This window comes from Euleptes europaea, chromosome 14 (genome assembly GCF_029931775.1).
Source record: "Euleptes europaea isolate rEulEur1 chromosome 14, rEulEur1.hap1, whole genome shotgun sequence".
NCBI lineage: Eukaryota > Metazoa > Chordata > Lepidosauria > Squamata > Sphaerodactylidae > Euleptes > Euleptes europaea.
The window spans coordinates 18082962-18101953 of record NC_079325.1 but is presented as its reverse complement, the minus strand read 5'-3'; the positions used below and the strand labels follow the sequence as shown (position 1 = coordinate 18101953).

Genomic DNA, 18992 nt, shown 5'->3' with positions numbered 1-18992 from the left:
TACCATACAGTCTGTATAGCTGCCATTGTCTCCCGGGAACTGGTCTCTGTAGCCTGGAGGTCATCTGTTATTCCAGCTCAGGCCCTGTGGGATCCTCCCCCCTTCCAAAATTCCAGCACTACTTCTCCCCACATTCTGAGAGCCAGCGTGGTGTAGTGATTAAGAGCGGTGGTTTGGAGCGGTGGACTCTGATCTGGAGAACTGGGTTTGATTCCCCACTCCTCCACATGAACAGCAGATGCTAATCTGGTGAACTGGATTCGTTTCCCCTCTCCTACACATGAAGCCGGCTGGGGGTCCTTGGGCTGGTCACAGGTCTCTTAGAGCTCTCTCATCCCCACCTACCTCACAGTGTGTCTGTTGTGGGGAGGGGAAGGGAAGGTGATTGTAAGCTGGTTTGATTCTCCCTGAGGTGGTAGAGAAAAGTCAGCATATAAAAACCAACTCCTCCTCCTCTTCTTCCTCTTCTTCTTCTTTGCCAGTTAGAAGCTGCCAGGAAAGTTTGAAAAGGGCAGCTGAACCTGGTGCAAGTAATGGTAGGGGAGAGTAAAGGTTAAAAAGGGGAAGGGCTCTCCATCAGCCTTCCCTTTGATTTTCATCAGGCTACTGGGTGGTGAGTAGAGTGCCATGGGTGGGGGGCTAAATAGGGAGAGCTGCAAGTGTTGGGGGGTAGGTAGGCAGAACAGTGAGGCTGGGGGGGGGGATGAGTGGAGTGCCAAGGGTGGGGGGGGTAGGTTGGCAGAACAGCAAGGGTGGAGGTGAATGGAATGCCAAGGGGGGAGGGGGAGGTAGGCAGAGCACAAAGATGGCAGTGAGAAAGGTACAGAAAGGTGGCTAGGGGTATGGGAAGCCAGAGGTCTAAGCAGGGACCAGTGGGGGAATTTCCCTGCAAGTTTCTCATGGGTCCCCACTTGTCTATCTAATGGTGAAGTATGCCCCACATCTGTGGATATCTAAATCTGTGCATCAGGACTAGACTTACCGCAGCAGCGGTACAAAGACCCCTTGGAAGGCATATCTCCAACTAGTGCTCCGCCAGCTGTGCTGGCTCCAGGTTGAGCACCAGATCAGGTTTAAGGTTTTGGTACCTTTAAAGCCCTAAACGGTCTGGGACCGTGGTACCTGCGGGACTGCATCTCCCAATGTGGTTGTGCCACAACATTCATGTGCACCAATTAATTCTGCTACCATATCTCTCACTCCACGCAGGAGAAAGCACAAGCTGTAGGTGCCTACATGCAAAATAAAGCAGGGACACTTGGGTCAGATAAATACTTGTGTTTATGACTAAGTCTGTGGTTTCCTTGGCATAGTGATGCTCATAGATATGTCTCCTGGGACATATCTGTTTCCAGATATCATTGCAGTCAAAGATATCAGTATCCGGACACTTGCTGCTCTGAACAACACAACACACACACACACACATAGCTAAGCAGGTTTCTATTAGCAGCTATCAGAGTTCACAGAAATTAGCTAATGTGCCAGGGCCAAAACTCAGTGCTTTGTTTGTAAAACTTTCCATCATGTCTCTGTCCAGTGTCTGTTCCCCTCCTCCAAGTTACCACCTGTCAAAGGGCAGAAGGAGAAGAAAGACAGTGTGGTATAGTGGTTAGAGTGTTGGACAAGGCCTGAGAGCTTGGTTCAAATCAGCCATGATGGTACAGTCACTCTCTCTCAGACCAACCTGCATCACAGGGTTTTTGTGTGGATAAAAGGGAGAAAAAGACAACCCTCTCTGGAGATCCTCGTGGGAAAGATGTGACAATCCACACCCCACACAACAAACTGCAGGGGGAGAGGGTAAAATTAAATTTCACACAAAACAGCAAAATAACTTGAGCCAGCTCTGGATGTAGAAGATGGCTGCTATGGTGATCCCAGAAAATAAAGGATAAAGTAGGTAAGAGGATAAAGTAGGTAAGGGGATCCCTTCCGGGGGATTGTTTTTAGTTACTGTTCCTTGAAATCGAACATGGGAACAGAAACTACTGGATATGAAGCATGTTCCATCCACTTGCCTCAGCTAAGGAAGGAACACTTGGGTTGGAAGCTTTCATGTTGAGATAATTACGTGCTAGGGTTGCCAACTCTAGGTTGTGAGATTCCTGGAGATTTGGGGCCTAGGAAGAGTGGGGTTGAGGGGGAGGGACGTCAGTGGGGTTCAGTACCATAGATTCCAAAGGTGCCATTTTCTCCAGGGGAACTGATCTGTGTAGAGCAGCTGTAATTCCAGGAGATCTCTAGGCTGCACCTGGAGGTTGGCAACCCTCTATGACATGCAGTGACATGTCTTGCAAGACAGGAGTGTGGAAACGCAACCGGGGCAGCAGTGCTCAAATGGAAGAACTGTCATCTGAGCCCACTGCACTTCTATCCCGAGACCCATTTGGCTTTGTGAGAGGAAAAGTCTCTCCTTTCCCTTCATAAAAGTTGCAGGATGTCTGTAACTTTTCTCATCCGGCGCCATGCCCAAGAGGCAAACCTGGCTCTCCAGTTTTAAAAAAACAAACCTCAAAACAACTGACCAGACTTTGTAATGATGCTTAATTTAGGATGCATCGGCAACACAGGGCTGTTCCTTCAGGGCTCTAGGAACCAGAGAGGGTCAAAGGGCCAGAGCACAGCAACCGGTGTGCAGTACACATGACCAGTGGTAAATCAGGAGTGAAGTGAGTCACTCCTCCTTACCGCTTCTGGCTCATTTTCTTTCCTGCAGCCACGAAGAAATGAAGCAATGCAAACACTGAAGAGAGAGGCTAGGAAGGAAGGCTAGCCCCGCCCAGGAAATCTAATTTTATATTCCTGTTTGTGAAAAGTTTTGTTGTAACAGAGGCTGCCGGTGAGTGACCCGCCTTGGTGAGTGAATCTCTCTCCCTCTGTAAGGCAGCCTTTTCTCCCTTGGAGGCTGTAGATGATAAAACCTGGGGGGGGGGGGGCTAAAATCCTGGCTTTGTGTGTGCGATTGAAATCCAGGTGGGCAGTGACGAACTGGCAAACTATCTTGGATCCCTTCATGCAACATTTCCTAGAAGCTTGGCTTCTGTTGCTGCTCTCTTCTTGTCTCGCTTCCAGTGGCAACTGTTCAATAATAACATCCACATTCTTACCCTGCATGCCAGTTGCTGATGGATATGTACTAAAGGTGCACTTAAACTGGTAGAACTGCAGCTTTCTTATTACTGAAGTTAACATTCACAGTTGTGACATCTGAATGTTAAAATAGGAGTTTCCTTCTCCCTTAAGGGCTATAAACATCATCAGTTATATTTCTTTCATGTTCTTATCATCATACAATATATAATCAATGTACTGGATTCACTACCGCAGTACGTGGTGTCAGTCATTGGCTTAGATGTTTTAAAAAGAGGACTAGACAAATTCATGGAAGATAGGTCTATCAAACGGCTATTTTGCCATGATGGCTAAAGGGAACCTCTACATTCAGAGGCAATACACTTCTGAATACCAGTAGCAGAGGGGGGAAGCGATAGGAAAGGGACTCTTGCCTTTATATGGTGGGCTTCCAGGATCTGGTGGCCCATTGTGGAAAGCCAAATGCTAAAGTAGACGGATTACTAATCTGACCCTAATCTGACTCTTCTCATGTTCTTAATGGAGGGTGAAAGATGCCAGACCTCACTGAAGAAGTTTGCTTGTTCACTACCCCCATGCAGATAAGGAGCCATTCCTTCGCCTAACACATAACGAAACATCTGGTTTAATCAGATAAATATTGGAGAGTAGAATTGAGGTTACCCCCCATCCCCGAGGGAGAAGAGAAACCTCAACTGGTATTCACATGTAGGCCTGCAAATTACTTTAAGTATGTGCAGATGGTATGATTAGAGAGGAAGGTTAGAAGATAATGCTACTGAGACAGACAATAGCACAAAATTTGTAAAACAAACAAACCAAGAGTTTAAAAAATTCCCATCCTGGTTGATAGTCCTCGTGACTAATTTCAGGAGGATAGTGCAAACCTATGCAGAGTTAATCCCTGCTAACCCTCAGAGGATTTAGAAGGGTGTAACCCTGACCTGGATGGCCCAGGCTAGCCTGCTGTCTGATTTCATCAGATCTCAGAAGCTAAGCAGGGTCAGCCCTGGGCAGTATTTGGATGGGAGACCACCAAGGAATACCAGGGTTGCTGTGCAGAGGAAGGCACTGGCAAACTACCTCTGTTAGTCTCTTGCCATGAAAACCCCAAAAAGTGGTTGCCATAAGTCAGCTGTGACTTGACAGCACTTTACACACACAATTCGGTTTAGGATTGCACTGTCAGTCTGCATCAGCCAATACAACAGAGTCTTGTGGCACCTTGAAGTCTACTGAATGCAATTTTCCTTCAGGTACCACAAAACTCTTAGTTACCCTGTTTGATATTGTTTCATTGTTTATGCTTCTGTGACTAGAAATAAAGCCAGCATGCCTAAGAATACAGAAGGTCTATCAACAGGCTTCCACTTATCGGGGAGGTACTATATTTTATTCCTAGGTACCTCCCCGATAAGTGGAAGCCTGTTGATAGACCTTCTGAATTCTTAGGCATGCTGAGCAAGGCTGTCAAAGATAGGACATTTTGGAGGACTTTCATTCATAGGGTCGCCATGAGTCGGAAGCGACTTGACAGCCCTTAACACCCCCCACCCCAGGTACAGCCCCCAAATCTCCACGAATTTCCCAATCCCAAGCCGGCAACCCTAGCGTCTGTTATGGCTATCACTGACCCTCTGAGACAGCATGCATTCTGACTGTCCTTATTTTACTCGGCATGGTCCCTAATTTTTGTTACCTGTCCCTGGTGCATCACTGGCCTTTTATGCACGAGGATTTCTGAGGAAATAAAATGACACGTGAATGAAACATGGACCGGTTGTCTGAGCTAAAAGTGCCTTAAGAAATCAGGCGCTGGCTGGTCACAGGCTCTGACGAGAGCGGTTTCCTGGAATGGTAGGTGATGCGCCACTGTAGTTGCCAACCTCCAGGGGGAGCCTGGCAATTTCCCAGGATTACAACTGATCTCCCGACTACAGCTGTCAGTTCCCCCGGAGAACATGTCTGCTTTGGAGCACTATACCCTGCTGAGGTCCGTGCCCTCCCCAGGCTCCACCCCCAAATCTCCAGGAATTTCCCAACCCTGAATTCGCTACCCTGCAAGCCACTATCTGTAAATTCTGTAAACCGACAAATGCTTTGAAATGATTGCATTGAGCAGAGCTGCAGCGTTGGTGGCCTATTAGCTCATAATGGAAAGAGTATTTGGTAGGAGGAAGGAAGTGAAGACTGGCATCTGTGCCATTTCGTGTGAGGTAACTGGCAACAGTTTATTCATGTGACTTTAAAATCCACAAGTGCAAAACTGTGGTTTCCCCTCCCCCCCTTTCCCTTAAATGAGAAGTACGTTCTGAATGAGCAATCCCAGCAAAATCAGTAGTGAGTCTTCCTGCCTGTAACTTGCTCTCTGGGCACCCAGATCGAGCAGACGACAGGATTTGTATTGTCATAGTCCAGTTACACACTCAAAACCAAGGCAAGAATGATAGTGACATGGGTGCAACTCAGCTGAAATCAGGGTGCAATAATGTACAAGTCTTCTTGACTCACCAGTTAAATTGTGGAACTCCTTGCCCCAGGATGTGGTGTTGGCTGCCAACTTGAAAGGCTTTAAGAGGAGAGTGGACATGTTCTTGGAGGAAAGGGGTATTAATGGCTACTAGTAAAAATGGATACTAGTCATGATGCATACCTATTATCTCCAGGATCAGAGGAGCAGGCCTGTATATTAGGTGCTGTGAAACACAGGCAGGATAATGCTGCTGCAGTCATCTTGCTTGTGGGCTTCCTAGGGGCACCTGGTTAGCCACTGTGCGAACAGACTGCTGGACTTGATGGACCTTGGTCTGATCCAGCACTGCCTTTCTTATGTTCTAGGAGAACAAATATGGGGACGTTCCTATCATATTGTGCAGTACCTCCATTTAGAGTGATGAAATATTTTGGATGGTTTTATTTATTTAAAACATCTGCATCCTACCTTTCTGCCAAGTTAGGGCCCTCAAGGCAGCAAACAGTTAAAAAGACATTAAAATCCTTGTTAAACAACACATATATTACAAACAGTAGTTAAAACAAGCAGGAAGGAGGGTCAATAAAGGAAGACCAAACAAAAAAGTCATCACATGCTGGCAGAAGACAATGACAGAGGGGAAAATAAAACAGAAGTCCAGTGGCATCTTAAAGACTAACAGCGTTTCTTCCAGATGCCGTGGAAAAAGAAAGCATATCCCACATTTTTCTAGGGAAAATTACTGAAGGGGGTGCAGAAGAAGTTTGGGGACAGAGAGGGGCTTGGTGTGAATCCCATCGTAAATCTTTCAGGTGTGATTGTGTAAGGGACTGGAATGGATTAGGTTGTTACACATAATGGATGATGAGAGAGGTCAGAGGTTCCAGCTTCTCTCTCAGGGGGTGCAGATAAACAAAGCGTATCCTTAATTAGCAGGTCTCTCTCCCAAAGATAACCATAAAGGTTGGGTAGATTCATATGGGAGTAGGCGGTCCTTAAGGATGCTGGTCCTAAGATGTTGAGAGCTTAAAGATCAATGCTGACGCATTTGCTAACCAGAATCTTCCCATAGAATAATGGGAGCTTTAACCACCTGTCATCTGGGAGATGCAGGAAGAGTCCCCCCATTAAAGAACAAAAATGCTAAAAGCAGCTGTAAGCAGGCCTGATCACATCACAGTTTTCCTGAAACCTTAGAGCTGCTGTTTGCCTGGGGGAGGCGGGAAGAGATAGTTCTCTTTACATTATCCCCATGGAACAAATAGTGTATGAGTGTGATTAAGTTTGGAGAAACAGTATAGGATGAAGGGTAAGCTCTCCTTACCACAATCTATCTCACCCCTCTCACTTTGCTCTTTTACCATTTAAAAAGTATTGCGGGAGAATATAGTTCTCCCATAGCCTGTGTAGTTTAGCCCCGAATGCAAATAGTCATTCAGTATCTCCTCTGTTATCTTTGCAATGCATTTTTGTGTGTAGAAAGCAAGAAATCAGACATTCCACAGAGCGACTCACACAGAACTGGCAACCTTTGCGTAGTCAGATTAGCCACTGGTAAACCTAATGGAGCTCTCTTTCTTCCTCCAGATCCCTGGAAACATGTACACAGCAATCCCCAAAAGGTAAGGAACTCATTCATCCAGAGAGCCAGCGTGGTATAGTGTTTAGGGTACTGGACTAGGACCTGGGAGGCCTAGGCTCAAATCCCCACTGATTACACTTACTGAGTGACCTTTGGCCAGTCACTCTCTTTCAGCCTAACCTACCTCACAGGATTGTTGTGAGGATGAAAGAGAGGAAGAGAGAACTGTGTATGCTGCTCTGAGCTCTTTGGAGGAAAGGTAGGGTAAAAATGAACTTGATAGAGCCAACCAAAGCCCAACTTAGGGTCGCCAACCTCCAGGTAGAAGCTGGAGATCTCGTGCTATTACAACTCATCTCCAGCCGATAGAGATCAGTTCCCCTGGAGAAAAATGGCCACTTTGGCAATTGGATTCTATGGCATTGAAGTCCCTCCCCTCCCCAAACCCCGCCTTCCTCAGGCTCCGCCCCCAAAACCTCCTGCTGGTGGCGAAGAGGGACCTGGCAACCCTAGCCCAAGTGCCATGTGTGGTTTGGAAGAATTTTTGAAGAGAGCTGAGAGATACTCAGGTTGCTGGTGGTGTATTCCTAATACTGGTTTTGAGTAGTTCGCATAGTTTACTGATATTTCATAGGAATGCTTATTAGAAAATGGAATATAAATGGAATAAATAATCATAATTCCTGTCACAATAGTATATCTGTGCCGCCTCATCCAAGCACTCTCTCTTATTGGATTCACTCCAGGCTTTTTTGTGTGTCAGTACAATAAAGATTCAAAGCTTGTTCCTTGAAGGCTGTGACCCAAAGGTGATAACAATGCATGCCTACATGAACACTGATTTCCGCAGATTGCCAAGTCACACCCTTCTGCTGTGTATCTTGGCTTTTCTTTTTATTTAGTACATGTTTATTCCACAACTATGAACCCTTATGGGTTCATGAGGTAGCTTCTGTCAACCATACAAGCCATAAAATACAACAATATTCATAAAATGAAACAAATAAATAGACATGTAAAGCCATTGTAAAATCAAAATCTGTTTATTACAATAAAATCCAGCAAGATCTAAAAACTATTTATTTGAGCCAGGCTCGAAGCAGCTCACAACACACAGTGGAGCTACTATTTAATAACTTAATACAAGAACAGAAAAAAGATTTAGAGAAAGGGAAAAACCTCAAGCAGAGGCCAGGGCAAAAGGGTCATTTTTATCTGGTGCCTAAAACTGGTCAGACTATGTGTGCCTGTGATCATCCTAAGTGAGGTAGTTCCATACACGGAGAAAAATCCCACTCTTTATGGGGCCACTCACCTCACCTCTTGAATTGTCAGTCAAGAACATATGGAGGTGATTCTATAAGTATCCTAGTCCCTCACTGTCCAAGTGCTTAGAGGTACCTTGAAGTAGGCCCAGAAGCAAATAGGTAACCTGCACTGTTCTTTTAGACAGTGACTAGACAGAGTGTTCGTCTGTGCAACTGTGAACTTCATTTACCAGAGATGATAACCCTGGTGTTATTTACATCATCATATATCACAAGGTGGAAAAAGAAGTGGGTTGAAAGCTGCTGGTTTTTCCAGGGGTAACTTCACTCTTGGCTATTTTCAACTTCTGAGTCATCCATTGGATGCGTATAAAAAATTAGAAGTTTAATTCAGTAGTCACTCTTGAACATCCAAAACACAACAGTGGCATAATATCATTTTCTCAGATTGTGTAAACAGTCTTTCATTCCTTCCCCGCCTCTTCCCTCATCTGGATTCACCCTCTATTCCCTTCCTGTTTCATTCTCTTTTCCCCAACAACTTCGTCTTTACCCACACTGACTGTTTATGCCTCTGATTTCTTCATGCCCTATTACTTTGCCCCCTTCCAATTCCCTACCTTCTCTTGTGTTGTCCTATAGTGGATCTCCCTTTGATCCTTCTGTCAAGCAACCAGGCCTGTATATATGGCGAGTAGAGCGGATGAAGCCTGTGTCTGTCCCGGAAGAGATGAAAGGCATATTCTACTCTGGGGATTCTTACCTGGTTCTTCACAATGGAGCTGATGGGCACTCCAATGTGCACATCTGGATTGGTAAGCAACATCTGGTCAAGCCAAGATGAAACTTCCATGTATTAGCACCCTTGGGGGCTGGACTGAGTAGAGAAAGATCCTCTGCCTTTTACTCTCTGTAGGCCAAGAGTATCTAGTGGAAAATGGGAGTTTAGATCTCCAAAAAGCAAAGTTGCTTGTGTCACTTGAAGTACAGATCTATGGTTTATGTTTGTTGGAATGTTAAGGACAAATTCGCCCCCATATCCTAGGCACTGAAGTCTGCTCTACCTTGACTGCAAATTAGGGCTATTACCCAGTTAAAATAATCTTGATGGCTATTTGATTAAACTTGCATAAATCTGTATATATTGGTAAAACCAACATGGTTCCTGGATCTGACTACTTGGAAACTGTTCCCACTGATTTCAATAGGGCTTACTCCCAAAGAACTCTTAACAGCCAAGCATACCTTCCCAAACCAGGTCCTCCAGGATGTGATATAAGCACCAGCCATGGTTGTATCACATAAAGAGAACCACAATCCTCCGTGCCTGCATCTAAGGATCACACCACAGATTAGTGGGAGATTCCTGATTGGCTGTCCCAGTAGAAAAAGAGCATGAGTCCAGTAGCACCTTAAAGACTAAGAAAATTTCTGGCAGGGTTTGAACTTTTGTGAGCCACAGCTCACTTCTTCGGATATCCAGTGGCTGTACCAGTGTTCACTTTTCACGTTAAAGAAACAGCCACAGGCAGGCCCAGTTTGGATAAAAGCCAGGATGTTGGGGCAAAGAAGGGGTGTCTTCCAACAGCAATTGCCCTCCCTAGTTGTTGATAGCCCAGGTACAATATGAATAACTGCCTTGCTCAGGGAAAGAGTTTTTTTAAGGGAGGAATGGCACAGGATAGGTCCTTTCCTCAACATTGCACACCGACTAAATCGTGTGTGTGTGTGTGTGTCTTGTGGCGTCTTTTTAGTACTAAATATCTGATTGTGGTTCTCCCACAAAATCTTTAGTTTGACCCTAACTATTGCACATCCTGGTGCCTATAGGAGTGGTAGAAGAAATGATGGGTGCCAGTTTGGGGGGGTTGGGGTGGAAAAGGGGAATCACTTTTGTTGGTATCTGACAAAGGGAGCTTTGACTCTTGAAAGCTTATACCCCAAAAAACTAGTTGGTCTCTTAGAGGCTACTGGACTCGAATCTAACTTTTCCAAAAAGATGCTCTTTTCTTAAAAAATAACAACACAGCGTGGTATAGTGGTTAAGAGTGGTGGACTAATATGGAGAATTGGGTTAGATTCTCCACTCCTCTACATGAGTGGGGACTCTAATCTGGTGAGCCGGGTTGGTTTCCCCACTTCTACACATGAAGCCAGCTGGGTGACCTTGGGCTAGTCACAGTTCTCTCCGAACTCTCTCAGCCCCACCTACCTCACAAGGTGTCTGCTGTGGGGAGAGGAAGGGAAGGCGATTGTAAGCCAGTTTAATTCTCCTTAAAAAGGTAGAGAAAGTCAGCATGTAAAAACCAACTCTTCTTTTAATTGGGAGCAATTTTTAAACAGCTGTTCGCACTCTGGCAGTAACCAGAAGCCTTATTTACATCAGAAGTGGAATTAGGAAATTTCCAGTCGGTAATCCCTTTCTTTCTGTCTTTCCCTGATGTTGCCCAGGCCAAAACTCCTCCCGGGATGAACAGGGGGCCTGTGCTCTGCTTTCCACCCACCTCAACTCCTTCCTAGTGGAAAAACCGATCCAGTACCGGGAAGTACAGGGTAACGAGTCAGATGTTTTCATGGAATATTTTCCCCGTGGCATACAATACCAGGTAAGGGAGATCCAGCCTGCCAGACTTTTCCAATTGCACCCCTTCCTGCTTTACTTCCTGCTTTCCTGTTTGTCAATTTATCAATACTTCTTCATATTAATGTGGTGGCTAGAATGTTGGCCTAGGACTGGGGAGATGCAGGTTGAAACCTGCCATGAAACTCATTGGGTGACCTTGGCCAGTCACTTACCTCTACCCCTAATTTACCTCACAGGGTTGTTGGTGAGAATAAAATTGGGGAGGGGAAGAACCATGTACTGAGCTCCTTGGATTATGGGTGAGATTTTTTTAAAAAGTAATAGTTTATAATAATACAGCTTTAGAACCAATAGATCAGCCCAAAAGACTCCACTGTAAATTGGATTATGGTCCAGTAGCAGTGTAGAGAAGAGGAGATGTATAAAAGGAATGAGGGCAAAAGGAACTGGGGAACCAAGGCTGGGAGACAAGTTGGAGCAAGTAGCTCCTTATTTTTTTTTTTAAAAGAAGCTATTAGGCATATCTGACATCCACAAGAGAAATGTCTGTTTCAACCAGTTGGAGCAGAAATGGGGTTGATAGCATTCTTTGTAAGCCTTCTGCACGCAAAGCATGTGCTCTACCTGCTGAGCCACAGCCCTTGTACTGTGTGTGTGTTATGTGTCATCAAGTCGCTTCCAACTTATGGTGACCCTATGCTAATGACTTCCAAAACGTTCCTATCCTTAACAGCCAGGTCTTGCAAAATGAAGGCTGTGACTTCTTTTATTGAGTCAGTCCATCTCACCTTGGGTCTTCGTCTGTTTCTACTGCCTTCAACTTTTCCTAGCATTATTGTCTTTTCCAGTGAGTATTGCCTTGTATCTTAGCTAGCACTTTCTCTATTGTCTACCTCTGGCATCTTCTCTGTCCCTCATAAGAGGCCCGTTTGTGTTCCACAGGAAGGAGGTGTGGAATCTGCCTTTTCCAAAGCAAAGCTTAGTGAGCCATCTGGTCCCACTCACAAACTCTACCAAGTAAAAGGGAAAAAGAACATCCGAGCTACGGAGAGGGAGCTGAGCTGGACAAGTTTCAACACCGGTGACTGCTTCATTGTGGATCTGGGAGATGTGAGTCTGGAAGGGAGAAAAAGTGGGAAGAGGCAGGGACTGTGCACAGTAGGCATGAGGAAAGTATCTGGCTCAGTGGTGTTATGGGTATTTGGCAGAGATGAATGCATTTGTTGGGTGGGACTGCTATGGGTGTGTTAGGCACAGCAGAACAGCGGAGGTGTATGATGGATGGGAAATGAGTTGGTACGTACATACATAAGTGCCATCAAACTGCAACCAATTCATGGCGACCCCAGCAAGGGGCTTTCAAGGCACATGAAAAGCTGATGTGGTTTGTCATTTCCTTCCTTTGCATAGTCTTCCTTGGTGGTCTCCTGTCCAAGTACCAATCCAGCTTAGCTTTTGAGATCTGATGAGATCAGGCTATACTATGCCACCTTCCCTCCCAAATGAGTTGGTAGTCTAGGACAAAAACAAAGTATTGTAATTTCCATCTTTTGAACTCTTCTTTCAGATCATTATTACTTGGTGTGGGGCAAAATCCAACATCCTGGAGCGCAACAAAGCCCGAGACTTGGCGACGGCAATTCGGGACAGTGAGCGGAAGGGGAAAGCCAAAGTGGAAATTGTGACTGATGGTGAAGAGCTGGCAGAGATGATAGCGGTAAGGTCTTTGAAGAAGAGTAACCAACGTCAGGGGAGCATGTGACCTTTCTGTGCATGGGTATTAATCAGACATATGAAGCTGTCTTATGCTAATCCAGACCACTGGTCCCTCTAGCTCACTGTTGTTTTGACTCTAACTGGCAACAGCTCTTAGGGTCTGAAAAGTCTTTCCTATTGGCTGCTGCCTGAGATCCTTTCACTGGAGATGCTGGGAACTAAACCTGGGACTTCCTGTATGCAAAGCAGATGCTGTACCCCTGAGCCACGGTCCTTCCCAACCCTCTGCTGGAGCTGGAGGCAGGCTATAATATAGGGTCTCTGTTGCCATGGTGGAGATATTCAAATATTCATAGGAAATCTCTGAAACAAAGTTTATGCTTTACTTGGTGAAGTGCTTACTGAGAAGTTCTAAAGGGGGAATCAGAAGAGGGGCATACATTCTTAGGGCCAGTATGTTGCTGAACACAATGTGTGAAGAGCAGCTGGTGTAGACACCTGTGTGATTTCGGTGGCAATTTAAGTGAGATACTAGTGACATAGTAGACATGAAAATATTTCCAAGTGGCAATGGCACCCCCATTCAAGTAACATCACATTTGTAACACGTCATTCATTGCTACTGCACAGAATCCCTCCATGGCAATGGCCCCTAGGATGTGTTAAGAAATGAAAAGAGTGACACTCATTATTCGGGGTCCATCCTGTCCAACTGTCCTAGAAGCTAAAATAACTAAACCGAGGCTATTGTACTTTGGTCACTTTATAAGAAGACAAGAGTCACTGGAAAATAAAATAACGCTAGGAAAAGTTGAAGGCAGCAGGACCCAACATGAGACGGATTAACTCTAAAAAGGAAGCCACGGCCCTCGGTTTGCAAGACCCAAGCAAGGCTGTTAAGGATAGGACGTTTTGGAGGACATTGATTCATAGGGTCACCATGAGTCGTAAGTGACTTGACCGCACTTAACATACACACACATCCTGTCCATACGGAAGCCCTTTTCTGCATCTCATTGAAACTGGGCTTACAAAGGGCCTGCGAGGTGTGGAAACGAGTCTCTGAGATCAGAGGGGCATCTCCTATAGGGAAGTGTCAGCCTCCAGCATTTCCTGTTGTTCTCCTAGGTCCTGGGTCCCAAACCAATTCTGAAGGAGGGCAGTCCGGAGGAGGATGCCATGGCTGATCGGAAGAATGCCATTGCTGCTGCACTCTACATGGTAAGAGCTTCACATAAAGACCAGGCGAAAGGTCCATCTAGTGCACCATCTAGTGCACCATGTTTCCAAGAGAAGCTGGTGAGATGCTGGGCCTTCTCCTGCTTTTATTCTCTGAGCAACTAGTCCTCAGAAATATACGGCCTCTGAACCTGGGGATTCCACGTAGCTATCACAGACTCAGCAGTCAATGGGCTTTTATTCCATGAGTCTGTTTGACTCCCTTTTAAAGTCATCGAGGCCAACAACCATCACCAGATTTTGAAGCATCCAAAAATTATGTCACTTAGTAAGACATTGCACAAAGTAAACCCCTTTTGTTTGCAACACACTGCCAATTAAGGTTGCCAGGTCCCCCCTGACCACTGATGGGGGATGGGGGAGTAGGGTTACCAGATCAAGGTTGGGAAACTCCCGGAGATTTGGGGATGGAGCCTGGGGAGGACAGGAACCTCAGTGGGGTACAGTCCCATAAAGTCCACCTTCCAACGCATCCTTTTCTCCAGGGGAACTGATCTCTGTAGCCTGGAGATGAGCTGTAATTCCAGGGGACCCCCAAGTCCCACCTGGAGGTTGGCATCCCTACTTCCAGTCAAATTCACTGAGTGACCTGGTGTTCTAAGAAAGTTAGAAAAGTCTCTATATACCATGCATGATTTTACACAACTGTATCATATTCCACCTTAGTTGTCTCTTCCCAAGTTAGAAAGTCCTAAACGCCTCACAGGGAAGGCGTTACGGCCCCTTGATCACCTTGACTGCCTTTTTTTGCCCCTTTCCCAGTCCTGAGACACTTCATAGTCCAGAACAAAAGACAGGGAGGAGGGGATTGAGATGCAAAGAGGTATGGATACCGTGGACTGCCAAAAAAACAAATCAGTGGGTTATAGATGAAATCAAGCCTGAACTGACCCTAGAAGCTAAAATGACTAAACTAAAGCTATCGTATTTTGGTCAAATTATGAGAAAACAAGAATCACTAGAAAAGGCAGTCATGCTAGGAAAAGTTGAGGGCAGCAGGAAAAGAGGAAGACCCAACAAGAGATTGATTGACTCAATAAAGAAAGCAACATCCCTCAATTTGCAAGATCTGAACAAGGCTGTGAAAGATTGAACATTTTGGAGGACACTGATTCATAGGGTTGCCATGAGTCAGAAACGACTTGATGGCACTTAACACACACACATGGATTGGCAGTCTGAGGAATCTAACTAGCATGGGGCTAGAAGAACTCTGTTTCACAAAGGAACCTCTTTCTCCTCTCCCCTCCCCAACCCTCAGGTCTCAGATATGACTGGGAAGATGAGGCTAATCAAGATTTCCGATTGCAGTCCATTCAGCCAGAATCATCTTGTCACAGACGATTGCTTCATCCTGGACAATGGCCTCTGTGGCAAAATCTACATCTGGAAAGGTAAATCTACTCAAGAGAAAAGTCTCACTTCCTAGTGAGGGAGCACAGATGGAGAATCCAGAGCAGTGCCAGTGGGGAGCATGCCATCTTCCCAGAGGCAGGGCCAGACACCCACAGAGCTGGGTGGTGGTGGAAAATGGTGGTATTATGAGCTGGACAGAAGCAGCCCCAGCCTGAAGAAGCTGGCCACCACTGCTCCGACTTGCCCTTTTCCCTCCTCAAAGCTCCTTGTCACGATCAGTGTGGCTGAAAGGGGATTTTTTTAAACCAGAAATTTCCCTGTTCTAAACAACAACCAAAAAACTCCCATGGAAACTGCCATATCACACAGTAAAAGACTTTTAAAAATCTTAGATGGGGCAAAACAATTCCAGCGAACCAGCTCAGCCGATGACCTCACCCTGGCTACAAGCCTGTGCCCAGATAAGCAGAGAATTGGGGGTGGGGGTGAGTAATGATTAGTTCTCCTACTAGTAACCACCTCCTGCCAATTTTTTTTGTCTTCCAGAAGCATAGCCAGCTTTTGACATGGTTTTCCCCTGCCAGGAGTCTGGGCTTCAGCAGGACTTTGGTAACTTTTTGGAAAGTTTATAAGGCCTAAGGGTCCCAAAGGTGATACATTTTCACTTGGGCTTAACCATTTCAGCATGCAAGTGAGTTTCACTCTGCTGAATGTTTCTCCATACGCAGACAACTGTACACAGAGAACTAGATGCCAGAGAGAAGGGTCCAACCTAGTCTTCCCCCTGACACAATGGCTTTTTATGTTCAGGGATGTATTTTTTATATAGAAGGGTGTTAGCTCTCTTGCCTGTTCTGCTGGCCTTGGGTAAAATAAAAGCCAACATGGCACAGTGGCTGGACTATGATTTGGGAGACCCAGGTTCAACTCTGAACAAAGCCATGTAAGCTCACAGAGTAACTAGGTCAATCTCCGTCTAAGCCTAACCTACCTTGCAGGGTGGTTGTGAGGATAGATACACACTGCTCTCAGCACTCTGGAATGGGGGGAGGGAGGATTTAAAAAAATGTTTTCCTAACCCTTCTTTTCTTGAACAGGCCACAAAGCAAATGAGCAGGAGCAGCAGGCAGCTCTGCAGGTAGCTGAGGAGTTCATCTCCCAGATGAATTATCCTCCAAACACCCAGGTAAGCAAGCAGAGGCCCGGCACACAATTGGATGGCTCTGATAATGAAATAGAATATCTCGGGTGACCAAAGGGGATCTGGGAACACTGTAGCGCTGCTCATGACCGGCACAGGCATGACTTCCCTTTCTCCAGTTCCATGTACATAAGAAAAGCCATGATGGATCAGACCAAGGTCTATCAAGTCCAGCAGTCTATTCACACAGTGGCCAGCCAGGTGCCTCTAGGAAGCCCACAAACAAGACGACTGCAGCAGTATTGGCCTGCCTGTGTTCCAAAGGCCTAATATAATAGGCATGCTCATCTGATCCTGGAGAGAATAGGTATGCATCATGACTAGTATCCATTTTTACTAGTAGCCATGGATAGCCCTCTCCTCCATGAACATGTCCACTCCCCTCTTAAAGCCGTCCAAACTGGCAGCCATCACCACATCCTGGAGCAGGGAGTTCCACAGTTTAACTGTGTGTTATGTGAAGAAATACTTCCTTTTAAGGCAGCTTAGATTGGTGTGGGCACACTTGCATCTTAGGCTCACATGCTTTTGTCCTGATTCCAGGTGGAAATCTTGCCCGAAGGCCGTGAAAGTCCTCTCTTCAAGCAGTTCTTCATAAACTGGAAGTGAAACCTGAGACAGCGTCCTGAATTAGCAATATGACATCAGTCAGCACCTCTGCCTTACCCTGCAGCAACCATTATGCCTTAAACTGGCACCACTCTGTCCTCTCCCCTAGTTTTCTCCAGACTGAAGTTACTTGCTCAGCTCCTTCGCATTACAGAGAAAAACACAAGCCCAGCCTTCTCTAGGCTTGGGGTGCTGTAAAGGGGGCAGTCAGACAAGCTTGGCAAGATCTTAGCTTCTTCCCCACAGCCAAAAAGCTCCTGGAAACTGATCCCACATCTCCACTCTATAGAATGGGGCTCTGGCCATAGCATGCTAGGAAAGATTTGCATTGTAGGAGAAGGTTTGGAGGAGGCTGCACCCTGAAGGTGAGACATGAAGACAAAGTCCTAAGAACTTCACATAACTACATCTGTATACCGAAGTTAGCACGCATACAGTCAGTGTGCTAAGAGGGGCAGATCCAAAGTTTAAATCCACTTTCCGCCATTAAGTTCACCGAGTGATCTAAGGCCAATCACTCTCTGCCTAACCTACCTCACAGGGCTGTTGTGAGGACAAAATGGAGGACCATATATATCTGCAATAGACCTCCCTGCTAATTATGACCACTGTTTTCGATGTTCATTCTTTGCTCCCTCTAGAGTATTGGGAACTGCAAGTACAGTGTGATAATGAGTCACCCCTACACACTGGGCAGGCTCCTAATGATATATTTCTGTCCTGCTCCCCATTTAACACAAATAAATCATTTGAAGAGTATATGTAATAGGTGAGGAAGTTTAAACTATAAAATAAGGAATTACCTTTGGAATGAAGTCTGTAAGCAATAGTGAGTTCGGAGGTGAGTGGAGAATGGATGGGGATCTATAAAGGTACTGTTGCTGAAATTCCAAGTTTTCACCATTCAGGCAGACTGTATATAAAAATACATGCTGGCTTGTGCTGGCCAGAGTAGCATGCCTCTTCTATTTTTTCCTCCCCTGCCAGCGGAGTTCAGTATGTGAATGTATTTGGTTCATAAGAACAAAAGAAAGGCCATGCTGGATCAGACCAAAGTCCAACAGTCTGTTCACACAGTGGCCAACCAGGTGCCTCTAGGAAGCCCACAAACAAAATGACTGCAGCAGTATTGGCCTGCCTGTGTTCCAAAGGCCTAATATAACAGGCATGCTCATCTGATCCTGGAGAGACTAGGTATGCATCATGACTAGTATCCATTTTTAATAGTAGCCATGAATAGCCCTCTCCTCCATGAACATGTCCACTCCCCTCTTAAAGCCTTCCAAGTTGGCAGCCATCACCACATCCTGGGGCAGGGAGTTCCACAATTTAACTATGCAGGCTCTGTGCCTGCAGCCTATGAAAAACCGCAATGATGCTGCTCACCCTAACCTGCTGCCCTCACTAAGCCTCTGCACAAGCTGCCATGTGGTTTTCCAGCTACTATTTTGAATGAAAACATTTCCAAACTGGAAAGGAAAAAAAGTACATAATTTAATGTTGTTGTAACAACTGCCAATATATTCTGCAACCTTTGAGGTCGTTCTCGCGCCGCTGTTCAGGTTGCGTCCTATTGCCCTTCCAATATAAGAACGCGAGCAGTACAAAGGCATAGCCCTCCAGTCATGTTTGGGGAGGGGGAGCCTCGCCTGCATTTTACGGACATCTCAAGCTGGCCCGCCTGTCCCCGTTAATAAAAGGAGGCCTGGAATGCCTGGGGGATCAGGAACCAATTGACTCATTCTGCCTCCCTTTCTGAATCTTGCTTTAGAAAGAAAATGCCACCCCCACCCACCCCTTAGGCACTCTTTTCTTTCAATAGAGCCTCTATGGTTTTTAGGCTACAATGGCGCTTTGTCAATAAGCTG

At 45.8% G+C, this 18992-nt stretch overlaps 1 protein-coding gene across 2 annotated transcripts in view; it reads left to right on the top strand.

Annotated features, from left to right (window-relative positions):
* Positions 1 to 17131, top strand: part of CAPG (capping actin protein, gelsolin like) — a 245540-nt gene extending 228409 nt beyond the window's left edge. The window contains exons 2-11 of one of the 2 annotated variants that reach the window (XM_056859964.1): positions 2772 to 2859; positions 7157 to 7191; positions 9062 to 9234; positions 10871 to 11025; positions 11946 to 12113; positions 12571 to 12720; positions 13848 to 13940; positions 15220 to 15352; positions 16412 to 16500; positions 17059 to 17131. In XM_056859964.1, coding sequence (XP_056715942.1) covers positions 7169 to 7191; positions 9062 to 9234; positions 10871 to 11025; positions 11946 to 12113; positions 12571 to 12720; positions 13848 to 13940; positions 15220 to 15352; positions 16412 to 16500; positions 17059 to 17124 — 1050 coding nt within the window. In that variant the 5' untranslated portion in view covers positions 2772 to 2859; positions 7157 to 7168 and the 3' untranslated portion in view covers positions 17125 to 17131. Of the gene's footprint in view, positions 1 to 2771; positions 2860 to 7156; positions 7192 to 9061; positions 9235 to 10870; positions 11026 to 11945; positions 12114 to 12570; positions 12721 to 13847; positions 13941 to 15219; positions 15353 to 16411; positions 16501 to 17058 lie in introns of those variants that run through there. The other variant, XM_056859965.1, reaches the window with a different exon arrangement.
* The last annotated feature ends 1861 nt before the right edge of the window (positions 17132 to 18992 follow it).